This window comes from Podarcis vaucheri (assembly GCF_965113315.1).
Source record: "Podarcis vaucheri genome assembly, chromosome: 6".
Classification (NCBI taxonomy): Eukaryota; Metazoa; Chordata; class Lepidosauria; order Squamata; family Lacertidae; genus Podarcis; species Podarcis vaucheri.
Genome location: NC_138764.1, coordinates 106469207 through 106484397, shown reverse-complemented (window position 1 = coordinate 106484397; position 15191 = coordinate 106469207). Strand labels below are relative to the sequence as shown.

General features: G+C 47.3%; 1 protein-coding gene and 1 long non-coding RNA gene across 3 annotated transcripts; both read right to left on the bottom strand.

The window, feature by feature from the left end:
* Positions 1 to 945: 945 nt before the first annotated feature.
* Positions 946 to 7574, bottom strand: LOC309534325 (WAP four-disulfide core domain protein 18-like). 2 transcript variants are annotated; one of them, XM_082226589.1, is made up of 4 exons: positions 7366 to 7574; positions 6093 to 6227; positions 3328 to 3462; positions 946 to 1612 (listed from the first exon to the last, which is right to left on the bottom strand). In XM_082226589.1, the coding sequence occupies exons 1-4, from the start codon at positions 7520 to 7522 to the stop codon at positions 1596 to 1598; spliced, it is 444 nt and encodes a 147-aa protein (XP_082082715.1). In that variant the 5' UTR covers positions 7523 to 7574; the 3' UTR covers positions 946 to 1595. The 2 variants fall into 2 exon arrangements, with proteins under 2 accessions (XP_082082715.1, XP_082082716.1); XM_082226590.1 differs by lacking the exon at positions 7366 to 7574 and adding an exon at positions 7068 to 7292.
* A 2737-nt stretch (positions 7575 to 10311) lies between these two features.
* Positions 10312 to 14083, bottom strand: LOC309534372. Its single transcript, XR_014220638.1, has 2 exons — positions 13575 to 14083; positions 10312 to 10489 (listed from the first exon to the last, which is right to left on the bottom strand). It is a non-coding gene; the product is annotated as an uncharacterized lncRNA (long non-coding RNA).
* Positions 14084 to 15191: the final 1108 nt, after the last annotated feature.

Here is a 15191-nt window from a genome sequence, read left to right as displayed (position 1 = left end):
TTCACATTATCACATTCATTATGGGCCTGTGGGCCTCCACCACAGAAGCACTGGGGATACTTTGCCTTTTAGAAAGATATTCCCTGCGTCTCAAAGGTGGCTTCCCAGGGGCAGGCAAAGGAGGCAGAAGAGGAGGGCTGTTTGGGCTGTCTCCTGCCCATTCCTTTCTCGGCCCTTATCTGGAGTTCTGAAGGTTTCCAGAGGACTAGCTTAGAATCCATGGCATTGTAGAGTTGGAAGGGACCACGAGGGTCATCTAGTCCAACCCCCCTGCAATGCAGGAATCCTTTTGCCCAACAAGGGGCTTGAACCCACAACCCTGAAATTAAGAGCCTCATGCTTGACCAACTGCAGCAAATCGCATCTTAGAATTGTCTAAGACAACCCTCTGAGATGCAAGACGCATAGCTAAATACAACCCAATTCCACGATGCGCCTCCGAATGATTTGTTAATCATTTCCCTCTCACTTCATTTTCCACAATCTCTCTGCAATGTGTAAATTTGAGCTCATTCCTGGCCTCTCCTCCCACGTGACCTGCCCACCTACTCATGCTCGAAATGATAAATGCATAGTCATAGGATCATAGAATTGTAGCTCAATTGGGGGGACCCCAAGGAACATCTAGTCCAACCCCCTTCAATGCAACCTGCCACTGAGGTTGGCATATTTACAGGTGGGGTAATAAAAGGGCATTTTCCATTTGTAAATGTGGAGCTGCCCCGACACTTTAAAATAGAAAAGGAAGGTTAGGACTCAGAAGATTCATCTGAATGGGGTCAAAGCTTCATTTGGGCTCCAACAGGAACATTTCTCCTTGTTTCCAAGGGAGGCCAGGCCTGGGAAATAGTTCTATTTGTTGTGGGTAGTATTGATGAAATAGCTGCAATCAAAGCTTGCCCTGTCTCATGGATATAACCAAAACCACATGAGTCAGCGAGAGGAGAAGGAGTCCTGTTGTCTTTTATTTCTGTACAGAAAGGACCAGCAGGGCTTTCGTTGTCCCAAATCAACTGGCTGCCAGATACAGCGTTCCAAACACTTTTATACATTTGGCAAAAATTCCACACCTTCCATTAAGTTTAAATTTCCTCTCCAATCAAAGTACTCAGTTCCTCTTACCCCATTTCCTTATAAGGCACTTAACCCTGTAATTGCTCTAAAGTTACTACAGTGAGAAGCATTCGTACTAGATGCGCCTACAGACAAAGGTCTGCTAGAATTTTATTGGCGGGATTAGATTTCACCTCCAGTTACCAACCACATTCCTTCCGAGCATGCTCTGTAAGTCGAAACCTTATATGGTGCAATTATTTATAATTCTACTTTGCAAGTGTAAATGGGAGTTGTGGGGAGAGTTCTGCTTGCTTGTTCCATGCACGTTTACTAGAGAAAGCAAGAGTCTCCCCCTGTAAGACAGTTGTGTGAGACTTGAAGCAGCTGTTCTCAAGGCGCATCTGTTCCAGAAGCATTGAAGAAGCAGAAATTCCAGGTGGTTGATGGGAGAACTGCCTGGGCTCATGAGTTGGGAGCCCACCTTTGGCGAGCAGTGAAGGTGTGTCCTTCAGCTGGACTCCTCTGGGCGCTGCTGCCCTTTAGGCCTCATCAAAACCTGGGAAGAGCAGAAGGGAACAGTTAGAGGAAGGTGAAGGAGTCCTGCCCTGGGTGAGCTGCTCCATTTGTAGTGTCTTGTTTTCTGGGGGTGGTAGACATTGAACCTGAGACCTTCTGCATGCCAGTCAGCCATCCTTGCCACCACTGAGCAATGCCTGTTCAACCCCCGGCCTTTGAACGAGGGACCAAATGAAAGGCACGCTTGTAAAAAAAAAAATAATGTAAATGAAGGGACAGTCAGGAACTAGAGAGAGATCTGAGGAATGGGCTCAGTCGGGGCCAGTTTTCAGCAGAATGAAGCAATGGTTTATGCAAAGCTGTGGGCAATTGGGCAAGATCTAGGGCAACCTTGGAGGAAGACGGTTACATCTGTTCAGGCCAGGAGCTTCTCTGCCTGATGGACCCACCCCCTCTTTTGTGACTACAAGAGGAATATTTGGAAACAAGGCTGGTTTCCCCACCATCGGTCACTGTTAAGAAAGAAAAAAGATGGTTGCTTTTCCTGCTCATTTATCCGCTGCACCAAGGGCTCTATCAGAAGACAGGAACATCAGGAGAGCCTGCTGGGTCAGGCCAGCACTCTGTTCTCAGTGTGGGAAATCAGCTAGCAGGATCCAAGCTCAAGAGCCAGCTCTCCTCTACCATGTTATCCTACAAGTGGTATTCAGAAACACGATGGAGGCAGCGCATGGTCATCCTGGCTGTTGCTGTTTAGTCGTTTAGTTGTCTCCAACTCTTTGTGACCCCATGGACCAGAGCACGCCAGGCACCAACAGACTTCTCTATTAATTTTTCTAATCCTCTTTTAAAACCATCCAAGCTGGTAGTCATCACTGCCTCCTGAAATGAGGTGCGCTTGCATCTTGTGGGGAGAAGAGAGGGACATAGCAATGGTCAGGAGAAGAAGAAGAAGAAGAAGAAGAAGAGTAGTAGTTTGGATTTGATATCCCGCCTTTCACTCCCTTTAAGGAGTCTCAAAGCGGCTAACATTCTCCTTTCCCTTCCTCCCCCACAACAAACACTCTGTGAGGTGAGTGGGGCTGAGAGACTTCAAAGAAGTGTGACTAGCCCAAGGTCACCCAGCAGCTGCATGGGGAGGAGCGGAGACGTGAACCCGGTTCCCCAGATTAGGAGACTACCGCTCTTAACCACTACACCACACTGGCTCCTGGGCCAGGGAGAGGGCCAGACTCAGTTACAGACTGCAACCGTGTGCCGAGGAAGAACTCGGAGTGGAGTTTTAATGGCAGAGTTTGTTTATGTTCTCTGGGACTTATTTGTAGCTGCAGCCTGTATGCGAGTGATGAATAGCAGAAGTTGGGATGTGATCTTGCAAACACTGCAAAGACTGAACAAAGGAAGATGATAATCGACTCTCCCAGCACACCAGGTCTGAGACAACTAGAAGATTACGAAGGACTACAGACGTGAAATGGATTTTATATTCATAAGAGGCTTGCTGTAAGAATGAACAACAACTAGTAAAGGATGAAATGAATATTAAAGAAGAAATTATATATCAACAGGAGGAAGAGATGGACATGTTTGCAACAGTAGCAGAAAACCTGATTTTTAAAAAAGAAATTGTATTAAATCAAAGTAATTTGGACTGATTTGTAATGATTTGGAAATCCAATAAAAAACAATATATTTTAAAAAGGAGAGGACCAGACTCTAGTCGTGTGCTTAAGCCGTTGCACCACCTGGCCTCACCTGCCGGGGCGCAAATCTTGCTGCATCCCATTGGGCAGCATTTGTCGGTCCCTTTGCAGTGGTTGTCCTCGCAGCAATCCGTTTTGCATGGCAGCCCAGGAGGGATTTTGAACTTGGGGCACTCGCCGGGTTTTACTGTGGGGAAAACACACACAAAAGAGAGACTGTAAAACCGTGGAACTCACATTTGCACGATTTCCCATGGATCCAGTCCTGTCCTCTTGAACTTATAAGCCACCCAGAGCCCAAAGGCTAGGTGATGGGCAGCACAGCAGGCGTACTGCAGAACGGACTCTCCCCAGGTGGAGGAGTCCAATGGTCTGGGTCTGGAGTGTGGGCGCTTTCCCCAGGTTGGGATTTAGGAGAGTCACCCACCTTGGGAATAAAGGTTATAACAGCAGATTTTCAAATTGGGGGTGGGTGGGTGTGATGTGTGGGAATGTTCAGGGATGCAGGAGACGATATATTGTTTGATTATAGCCTTTCCAACTTGTGTAAACAAGTTCACAATTTAGCAGAGTAACATTCCCCTTTTTAAACTTGCAGCGGATGCGTTTGCTCAGGCTTGCTAAAGCCTCTATAATAACTGTTCTGGTATTTTCCCCTTATTCCCTCATAAAAGATAAGACACGGCACAGTACAAAAGTATAAAAAGAGCTTACTCACATTCTGTTCACAACCAGATCCCAGAAGGCAGATTTAGCTTAGAAAAGTTATATAAACCTGGAAACTCTCATAAGGAGACAGTCCCTTTGTCCTTTCTTAGGAGGCCAAGAGAGCATCTTTGGCTAAGCAGATGTTGCTTCTTCAATGCATGTAGTCACAGAGAGAGAGATGGCTGCCCTGCCCTGTGCTTTTGTCATTACCTGCACAGGTGAGGCCATGCCCACCTCTAGTCACATGCAGAGGAAGTCTGTCCCAGCCCAGAAAGAAACAGGAAGTTTACCTGCTGGCTGGACAAACACTCCTCCCCATGTGTAAACATGTTCACTCTAGGAATGTTGTACTTGACTGCTCTTGTGTTTCACATCCCACATGATGGGATCCTGGAAGAGGACGTGAAGTTCCTCTGGATTCCATGGCAGGAGATGCCTTCATCATCTCTCCCTCCCACAATGAGCCAAGACCAAGGGCCCTTCTGATCCGCACTGGGTTTCTGGGGGGGGGGGTTGACTGCATCCTCCCCAGGGTCCTCATAGCATTATTTGGGAAGCAGGTGATGGTCTGCGATGTCCTCTTTCAGCTTTCCCCACTTCGTTGGCTTTGAGAGGGTCTGGGAAGTCACACTTCTGTTCCTTTATTCTGATGTTGGTGTTGTGGTCAGTACCCTAACCCCACAGACTCTGGCACTCTCGAAAGGCAGTGTTCCCCCTCCTTTCCCAGCACAGAGAGAGTCAGCCAGCTGGCACAGGGCTGGCTTTGAATAACTCAGAATCGTAGATGACCTGAGGGCAGTGCTTTTTCTGGGGGGACGTGGGGGTGCGCATACCCTTAAACATTTTGTGAATCTTAAGTTTGGCTTCATTGAGAGTCAGTATTTCAATATGAGTAGGAAAATGAGAGGGACGCAGATGGCTCTGTGGGTTAAACCACAGAGCCTAGGACTTGCCAATCAGAAGGTTGGCGGTTCGAATCCCCGCGACGGGGTGGGCTCCTGTTGCTCGGTCCCTGCTCCTGCCAACCTAGCAGTTCAAAAGCACGTCAAAAGTGCAAGTAGATAAATAGGTACTGCTCCGGTGGGAAGGTAAATGGCGTTTCCATGCGCTGCTCTGGTTCACCAGAAGCGGCTTAGCCATGCTGGCCACATGACCCGGAAGCTGTACGCCAGCTCCCTCAGCCAATAAAGAGAGATGAGCACCGCAAACCCAGAGTCAGTCATGACTGGATCTAATGGTCAGGGGTCCCGTTACCTAGGAAAATGAGAGTACCACTAAAAAAAATTTTAAGGAAAAAAGCACTGCCCGAGGGTCATCCAAACCAACCCCCCTGCAATGCAGGAATTCCAGCTCAAGAATCCCTGACAGATGGCCATCCAGCCTCTGCTTAAAGACCTCCAACGAGGGAGTGTCCATCACTTTCCAAGGGTGTCCATTCCACTGTGGAACAACTAACTGACTGTCAGAAAGTGATTCTTAATGTTTAGTCAGGATCTCTTTTCTTGTCATTTGAATCCATTGGTTTGGGTCCTCCCCTTGGGAGCAGCAGAAAACAAGGGCCAAATTGTCCATGTGACAGATATTTGAAGGGCTGTCTCACTTGAACAATTGTTTGACGTATGCAATTGTTTTGTGCCTTTTTTTTTAGATACACTTGACCTTCCAATACGATTGTAATGATTGTAGCATTTGTTAATTGCCATTGTTAACTACTGTGAGCTTGTATGACCTCAGCACTGTTGTTGGAATAGAAATATTACTAGTAAAACACATGGTGATTAAAAAAGATCATTAGTGGGAGGTTTTTTCAGAGATGAGGGCTACACTTGTCCCTTTGAGTATTTCTCAGGAGCGCTTGAAAGCCTTTGTGCCAGAAGCACAGTGAAGTCCTGGGGAATTTATAAAGCTAAGAATCTTAACAGCTGCTGAATGGCTGGATTCTGACCTCTCAGTTCTTGCTGAGCTCCTCAGTAAAAAGTGGGCAAGCTCACAGGTCCCAGCTCTTTCCCATACACCCCACCTCCCTCTAATATAGGTGACATCCTACTGAAGGCGAGACTGGTGAACCCCAAGACTCTAGTCTGCTTCTGAGGGGAAATGACTTCTTACCTTTTACTGGAGTTTGGCAAGTGTGGCCACAGTTGTTGCTGCAGCACTTCTTGTCCCCAGGACATGAATCATCTCCAGAACAGTCCTCCACACATGTTCCATCACCATCCGGTGTGGGGCAGTATCCTGGCTTCCCTGGAACAGAACAACCACATGACTTCCCAGCAGTGGAGTGGGGGTCTTTTAAGTCAGCCCACTCTGGGCTCCAGGCTCTCTTATAGATTTGTAGAGTTGGAAGGGATCTCCCAGGGTGTCAAGTCCAAGCCTCAGCTCAAGAATCCCTGCAGATGACCATCCAACCTCTGCCTAAAGCCCTCCAAGGAATGAGAGTCCACCACCTCACGAGGGAGCCTGTTCTACTGTCAAACAGCTCTTATCATCAGAAAGGTCTTCCTGATGTTGAGTCATCATCTTCTTGTAATTGTAATCCATTGGCTTGGGTCCTACTCTTCGGAGCAGCAGAAAAACAGCTTGCTCCATCTTCCATGTGACAGCCGTTGAGGCATTTGAAAAGGGCTCTAAGTCTTCTCTTCTCCAGGCAAAATATACCCAACTCCCTCAACTGTTCCTCACAAGGCTTGGCTCCCAGACCCTTGATCACCTCTGTTGCCCTCCTCTGCACACCTTCCAGCTCGTTAATATCCTTCTTAAACTGTGGCACCCAGGACTGGACATGGGACCGTATGTGTGGTTATATAATAATATAACACAAAGGGCTGGGCTGGGCAGGTGGGGGATGCAGCTGTCTTTTAGCAGCACACCAAGATCACAGCATTCCAGAATTGGAACCTCAAAGGTTCATGATTCTAGTCCAACCCCCTGCGACACAGGAATCCCAGCTAAAGAATCCCTGACAGGTGGCCATCCATTACTACGTATAAACCTCAAGTGAAGGAGAGTCCACCACCTTCCAAGGAAGCCTCTGCCTTTGATTAACCGGCAGTTTGAAGGCCCCTTCCTGGCAGTTCTGCTTACCTTCTGACTCGCAGTCTGGCGTCTGAGAACCTGCCGCTGTCAGCTCAGCACAAAGGATGAGGAGCCCCCCAAGGACCACGAGGGTAGACTTCATGGTGCAGCTTGAAGAGAGGCGTGAGTGCCAAGACCCAGCCCCTCGGGGATATATAAGCCCTCCTTGAAGAAGAGGTTGGCTTTGGAACCAGAGCCAAAAATTAGCAGGTGATGCAACGATGAGACGACAGTTTGGGTGACCTTTTCACACAAAAATTGGTTTTGGCAGGAAATGAAGACATTGCCTCCGGAGATTGGTTCATACCTGTTTGGGGCCATTGTTGGCAACTTTTTCCAGTCAAAACTGGAGCTTCCTGGTTCTGCTGGCTTCTGGCAGGAGTAAACCCCAGGACATGGGGAAACCCCACAGCCCTGACCTGGCTTGGCAGAAGGGGGGTTGCGTGCGAGGTGGAGGGCAACATTGCTGGTGATTCTCAATGGGCAGCTCTTTGTCCCCTGAGTTAAAAAAAATAAAACAGCAAAAATGTTACCGCTAGCAAAAGTGTAGCTGAGAGCATGAAAATATTATTACAATCAATATCAATATCCGACTCCAGCCCGTCTGCTTGAAGTCCGGGAAGGGTTAACCACCAGTAGGGGGAGTCCTGCTGATGCACATCAACTAGGAACTCCCCCGGGGTCACCACTAGGGGGCGTGCCCTGGGCCCTAACCTCCTTAGGCTTTGGACAGGGCCCCTGGAATCCTTTATTGGACTACCCTTCAGTAAGTGGGGCAAGTGATGGCGCTACCTCCCCTCTTCCATCTACAGAACAATACTGAACAATATTGGCCTAGCCACCAATACCCAGACAGTTGTGACGATTTGCTACGAGGTAGGCGAAAACCAAGTGGCCGGTGCCAATTTCCCAAGTGGAAAAATTCAACGGCAACCAACAAAGATCCATAGCAAGGTCCAGGAACAAAAACCTTATAGGGTGGGAGGGTGGGAAACAGGAACAGCTGGCGGACCGGCAAAGAGGGTGATCCCCTGCTGCGCCTGTGTTAAATAGGGCAGGCCACACCCTCAGAGCCAGCTGATTGGCTGGCCAGGGGGGTGACGCAGCTGGGGATTCCTGCAACCCCACCTCCTCTGCAGGGCGCAAGTGGCTCTGTTGAACAGCTGCATGAAGCTGTGGGGAGATCTGGAACATGGTATTGGCAGCCTGAGAACGAGAGCGGTCTTTCCCCCCTCCTCCTTCACATATCCCAAGAAGGCCCCAGAGAGACAGAAGGTGTGCTGAGATAACTGAGATCACATGCAGAAGCATCACTGGTCATTCCCCTAGTTGATGAGGTTCATTTGACAGCAACAAGTAGACCAAGCTTTAGGGTTATTGGCCAAGTCCTGTGGAACTCTCTGCCACTAGAGATTCAACAGGCGCCTTCTGTGCCAGTTTGCCTGCTGAAAATTTTGCTATTCCACCAGGCCTATGCAAGCAATTAAGAATAAATTGTTCCACAATGTTAATCAATGTCTGCTTTTAACTTTTTTATTGTATGGGTTTGTGTTTTTATTGCTGTAAACCGCGCACACCCGCACACCCGCACACACACACACCTGTGGTGCACAAATATCTAAATGAATGAATGAATAACCGTTGCTTGAAAGCAGCCAAGGACCAGATCACAGAGGCTACCAAACTGGAAATGGATCTAGGCAACAAGGCGGACACTTTGCCAGATAATTAGCTAATCTGAGGCTAAATTTACAACCGGTCTTGGGTGGAGCTGCATTTTGTCATCGGAGTCCCACCTGAGCCTTGGAAGTGCTGCTGGATGTGGGTGCTCAGCTGGGAACTGCGGCCAGAAGTCTTATCGCAGAACATCTGCTGATGTGTCAGCTGCTGTAAGCTGTTCCTGGAAAAGGCAAGCTGGCAAGCTGGCACATGCCTCAGCCACATCAAGAGGAGGTTCTGGCTACTACTATAATTATTATTTGGACGCAGGTGGTGCTGTGGGTTAAACCACAGAGCCTAGGACTTGCCAATCAGAAGGTTGGCGGTTTGAATCCCCGCGACGGGGTGAGCTCCCATTGCTCAGTCCCTGCTCCTGCCCACCTAGCAGTTCAAAAGCACGTCAAAGTGCAAGTAGATACAGTGGTGCCTCGCAAGACGAAATTAATTCGTTCCGCAAGTTTTTTCTTCTTGCGAGTTTTTCGTCTTGCGAAGCACGGTTTCCCATAGGAATGCATTGAAAATCAATCAATGCGTTCCTATGGAAACCGCCTTCAGACCAGGTCCGGGGACAGTCTGTCCCCCGACCTCTTCTGAAGGCTGGGGGGGGGGGACAATGGCTTTTCTTCCCACCCCCAGCATTTTAAAAAACCCTGGGACAGCGGAGGACTTCTCCGCTGTCCGGGGCGATTTAAAAGCCTCTGGGAAGGCAGGCAGGGGGAACAAAGACTTTTGCCCCCTGCCCGCCTTCAGAAGAGGTCCAGGACCTCTTCTGAAGGCGGGCGGGGGGGGGAGTCTTTGCTCCCCCCCCCGCCTGCCTTCAAAAGCCGTCCAGGATAGCGGGAAGCGCTTCCCTGCTATCCCGGACTGCTTTTAAAATGCTGGCGGTGGGGAGCAAAGCCTTTCGGCCCCCGCCGGCCTTCCTGGACCTCTTCTGAAGGCCGGAGGGGACAGGAGGCTTTGCTCCCCACCGCCAGCATTTAAAAGAGGTCCCCGGAGATTTCCCTATGGGCTTTCTTCTTGTGAAGCAAGCCCATAGGGAAATTTGTCTTGCGAAGCAACTTGCAAACGGAAAACCCTTTCGTCTTGCGGGTTTTCCGTCTTGCAAGGCATTCGTCTTGCGGGGTACCACTGTAAATAGGTACCACTCTGGCAGGAAGGTAAACGGCGTTTCTGTGCGCTGCTCTGGTTTGCCAGAAGCGGCTTAGTCATGCTGGCCACATGACCCGGAAGCTGTACGCTGGCTCCCTTGGCCAGTAAAGCAAGATGAGCGCCACAACGCCAGAGTCGGCCACGACTGGATCGAACGGTCAGGTGTACCTTTACCTTTACTACTACTACTACTACTACTACTACTACTACTCTTATTCTTATTCTTATTCTTATTCTTATTCTTATTCATATTCTTATTCTTATTACCTTACCCTGCCTTTCTCCCTGATTGGACTCAAGGCAGCTTAAAGATAATAATAATAACCACTAAAAGCATAGAATAAAACACAAATTAAAAACGACAATTAAACATTGTGTGCATGTGTGCATGTGTGTATCTCATTTATTCAAGCCAAACAAATAATTACAATAAAAACAGCACCACACCAGCCCTTTCATTAAAACAGCACTTCCCAAAAGCCGGTTGGAAAGTCTTCACTTGCCGGAAGGACAAGAAGGGAGTCAGTTCAATGGATGTAAAGCGCAGCAGCCCAAGCAGCTGACTTCATAAAACTTAGGGAAGTGCTGGGTGAGATCCCATGGACAGTAATCCTACAAGGAAAGGGAGTTCATGATGGCTGAGAGTTTGTTAAGAGGGAGATAGTAAAAGCACAACGTCAGGCAATACCAATGAGACGGAAACATGGAAGGTGCTTAAAGAAGCCAGGGTGGCTATCTAAAGAACTTTTAACTGAGTTAAGATTAAAAAAGGATGTGTACAAAAAATGGAAAAGGGGGGAAACCACCAAAGAGGAATTCAAACAAATAGCCAGCACATGTAGACACAAAGTCAGAAAAGCTAAAGCACAGAATGATCTCAGGCTTGCTAGAGAGGTTAAAAGCAACAAAAAAGGCTTCTATGGGTATGTTCGTAGCAAAAGGAAGAACAAAGAAACAGTGGGGTCACTCAGAGGAGAAGATGGTGAAATGCAAACAGGGGACACAGAAAGGGCTGAACTCCTCAATGCCTTCTTTGCCTCAGTCTTCTCTGATAAACAGCGAACAATTAAAATTGCCCAGAATGTTATTGGGCTCCGACTACCAACCCTGGATGAGATCTTCACGTCTCGCATCTTGAAGAAGTCACATAACATTCTGAGAGATCCCACCCACCCTCCTCACAACTTCTTTGAACTATTGCCTTCGGGCAGAAGATATAGGACAATGAAAACACGAACCACACGCCTTCTGAATAGTTTCTATCCAAGAGCTCTGATTGCACTAAATGATGATCTCAGGGCCAGTTGCAAGGTTTAGTAAGTAGGGAGTGGAAGGAATGAGATAGGTTTTAGGTTATGTTATGCCTTTAATAGGTCATGCTATATTCTGGACTATGTATGTTTTATAGATTATGTCCAAATAGGATGAGAGCTTGGAGATACGTGCAAATGTATATGTGTACCCGGTCTTTGGGTGGGTGTTTGATTTTCGTTGCTGTGCATACTGTGTATATACGGACAATGACAATAAATTTATCTAAATAAAGAAAACAATACCCGACCTGAAGAATTTGGAAGATCTGGCAGATGTGATCTCAGAACCACTGGCAGTCATCTTTGAGAATTCCTGGAGAACAGGCGAAGTCCCGGCAGACTGGAGGAGGGCAAATGTTGTCCCTATTTTCAAAAAGGGGGAAAGAGAGGACCCAAATAATTACCGCCCAGTCAGTCTGACATCAATACCAGGGAAGATTCTGGAGCAGATCATTAAGCAAACAGTCTGTGAGCACCTAGAAAGGAATGCTGTGATCACCAATAGTCAGCATGGATTTCTGAAAAATAAGTCATGTCAGACTAACCTGATCTCGTTTTTTGACAGAATTACAATCCTGGTAGATGAAGGGACCGCAGTGGATGTAGCCTACCTTGATTTCAGCAAGGCATTTGACAAGGTGCCCCATGATATTCTTGTAAAGAAGCTGGTAAAATGCGGTCTTGACTATGCTACCACTCAGTGGATTTGTAACTGGCTGACTGACCGAACCCAAAGGGTGCTCATCAATGGTTCCTCTTCATCCTGGAGAAGAGTGACTAGTGAGGTGCCACAGGGTTCTGTCTTGGGCCCGGTCTTATTCAACATCTTTATCAACGACTTGGATGATGGACTCAAGGGCATCCTGATCAAATTTGCAGATGACACCAAACTGGGAGGGGTGGCTAACACCCCAGAGGACAGGATCACACTTCAAAATGACCTTGACAGATTAGAGAACTGGGCAAAAACAAACAAGATGAATTTTAACAGGGAGAAATGTAAAGTATTGCACTTGGGCAAAAAAAATGAGAGGCACAAATACAAGATGGGTGACACCTGGCTTGAGAGCAGTACATGTGAAAAGGATCTAGGAGTCTTGGTTGACCACAAACTTGACATGAGCCAACAGTGTGACGTGGCAGCTAAAAAAGCCAATGCAATTCTGGGCTGCATCAGTAGGAGTATAGCATCTAGATCAAGGGAAGTCATAGTGCCACTGTATTCTGCTCTGGTCAGACCTCACCTGGAGTACTGTGTCCAGTTCTGGGCACCACATTCAAGAAGGACACTGACAAACTGGAACGTGTCCAGAGGAGGGCAACCAAAATGGTCAAAGGCCTGGAAACGATGCCTTATGAGGAATGGCTAAGGGAGCTGGGCATGTTTAGCCTGGAGAAGAGGAGGTTAAGGGGTGATATGATAGCCATGTTCAAATATATAAAAGGATGTCACATAGAGGAGGGAGAAAGGTTGTTTTGTGGGATGTAAAACGCAGGAGCAGTCAATGACAACATTCCTAGAGTGTACATGTTAGAACACGGGGAGGGATGTCTGTCTAGCAAGCAGGTAAACTTCCTGGGGACGGACTTCCTCCGCATGTGACCAGAGGTGGGGGAGCCTCACCTGTGCAGGTAAATGATAAAAGCACACTGCAGGCAGCCATCTCTCTCTCTCTCATCTTCATCTTCTGAAGGAGCAACATGCCCTCTTGGCTCTCAGCCAAGAGAGGACAGTACTATCTTCCTATAAGATAGATTCTGAGTGTATTTTACCTTTTTTAAGCTGTCTGCCTTCTGGGATCATATTGTGAACAGAACGTGAGTAAACTCTTTTATACTTTTATAAAGTATTTTAAGAGGGAACAAAGGGGAAATTACCAGCGTAATTATTATTGAGGTTCTAGCGAACCTGTGCAGACGTTACCGTTGCGAACTTAAAGGGGAATGTCTATAAACTCTGCTGATATTTTGGGAACTTGTTAGCACAAGTTGGATAAGGACATAATTAGTCAATATATCATCTCCTGCACCCCTGAACATTCCCACAGCTTTCTGCTGCTCCAGAGAAGCGGACACGGAGCAATGGATCCAAACTACAAGAAAGAAGATTCCACCTAAACATTAGGAAGAACTTCCTGACAGTAAGAGCTGTTCGATAGTGGAATTTGCTACCAAGGAGTGTGGTGGAGTCTCCTACTTTGGAGGTCTTTAAGCAGAGGCTTGACAACCATATGTCAGGAGTGCTCTGATGGTGTTTCCTGCTTGGCAGGGGGTTGGACTCGATGGCCCTTGTGGTCTCTTCCAACTCTATGATTCTATGATTCTAAGTCCTGACGGAGTGTGTTCCAGTGGTCACATTGATGGAACCAGAACTGCAGGTTCTCTTGCTTTCTGTTTTAATTGGTAAGCTGAACTTCGCGTGGGGCTAATTCAAATGGGATATAGATACCCCAGAGACCCAGGGCTCTGAGCATCAACTAATGTCTGCTTCTGGGATGAGCTTGCATGACATGGTCTTTCCAAGAATGAAAGAAAGAAATACTTGCAGGGCGGGGAACCGTGTTGTTTGGAAGGGCGGCCCTGACCTGTCTTTCCCGCTGCTCTGGGGAAACAGCACCTAGACAGACTAGGAGGGAATGGTCTGGACAGACAATGCTTGGCTGCCTTCTCAGCACAATATCCTTCCCGGTATCATCATTATCTTCCTACTTGCTCTTGTGCAAACAGTTCCCATCTAGGTCACCCCATATGTTTTTGGATGGAGAAACACGTCCAGCTATGCTTTCCAGTGCCAGAGCAGTCAGAGTGATACCACCGAATAAGGCAAAGGTGAGGAGATTTCACCCCTCCCATATCCAAGAATATGCTGATGTTCTCTGCTGATTCTCCAGAGTGGAGGGGCGGGTTTCTGCTCTCTACTTATTCCGCTCCAGCCTCACATCAAAGAGAGAGAGAGAGACTGAGTGTTAGAGAGAGATCGTGTGTATAGATAAGTTTGCTGCTAAGAGCAGCTGCAGACACTCAGTGCAGTTCAGCATTTTCATTTAGACCTCATTTAGCTCTGTATATAGTTGTGTATTATAGTTGTAGAAAGAATAAAGAAGATATTCTACAGAGCTGCTCTCCGAGTCGTTTATGTTCTGCTATACTCTGCTGTGCGACGACTGTCTTCTTGTGGAAGTGAAGCCGGTGCTCAAAACTCTAAGCTGTGAGTCCACAGCACTTTGACCTGTTCCTGTGCAGAAGGTGGTCTCTGGAAGTGCTACCCAGCTCGCCTAGCCCAGTCGGGGCTGAAGTGGATGAGTCCAGTTTGTGGCACTGGCTCAAGGGCGATGCTGACAAAAGGACCCCGGGGTCTGCCTCTCGTTCAGGGGTCTGTGGCAGAAACCCTTCATCTCCACAATTTATTTTATTTATATCATAAAATTTATACACTGCTTGACTATAGAAAAGGAAGAAGCTCAAAAATACTGCTATTTATTCAAAGATGTACATACCCCTTACAAAGTATCGTTTTATAATATACTGAGTCTATTCTCCAGGGAAGTCCCTGATTTAAGAGAAGTTGTCCCATTTCTGATCTGATACCAAAATGTCCCTCTTTTCATTGGAGAAATGTTGGAGGGTATGGAGTCATCTGACCCCCAAGCCGTCTGAAGGCAATCCTGTGCAGGGAAGTGGGTTTTTTTTTTTACAAAAAAAAGTTTAATGTTTTATTGTGTATTGATATATGTTGGAAGCCTCCCAGAGCGGCTGGGGCAACCCAGTAAGATGTGTGGGGTATAAATAGAAAAATTATCGTTATGGAATGGGACATCTCTATTTTCATTGGAGAAATGTTGGAGGGTATGAGATTGCAGGTGGAACAAGAGTGTCTCCTGCATTCTCTTTTAATTGGTAAGTAAGCTGATCCTAAGGTAAAGGTAAAGGGATCCCTGACCGTAAGGTCCAG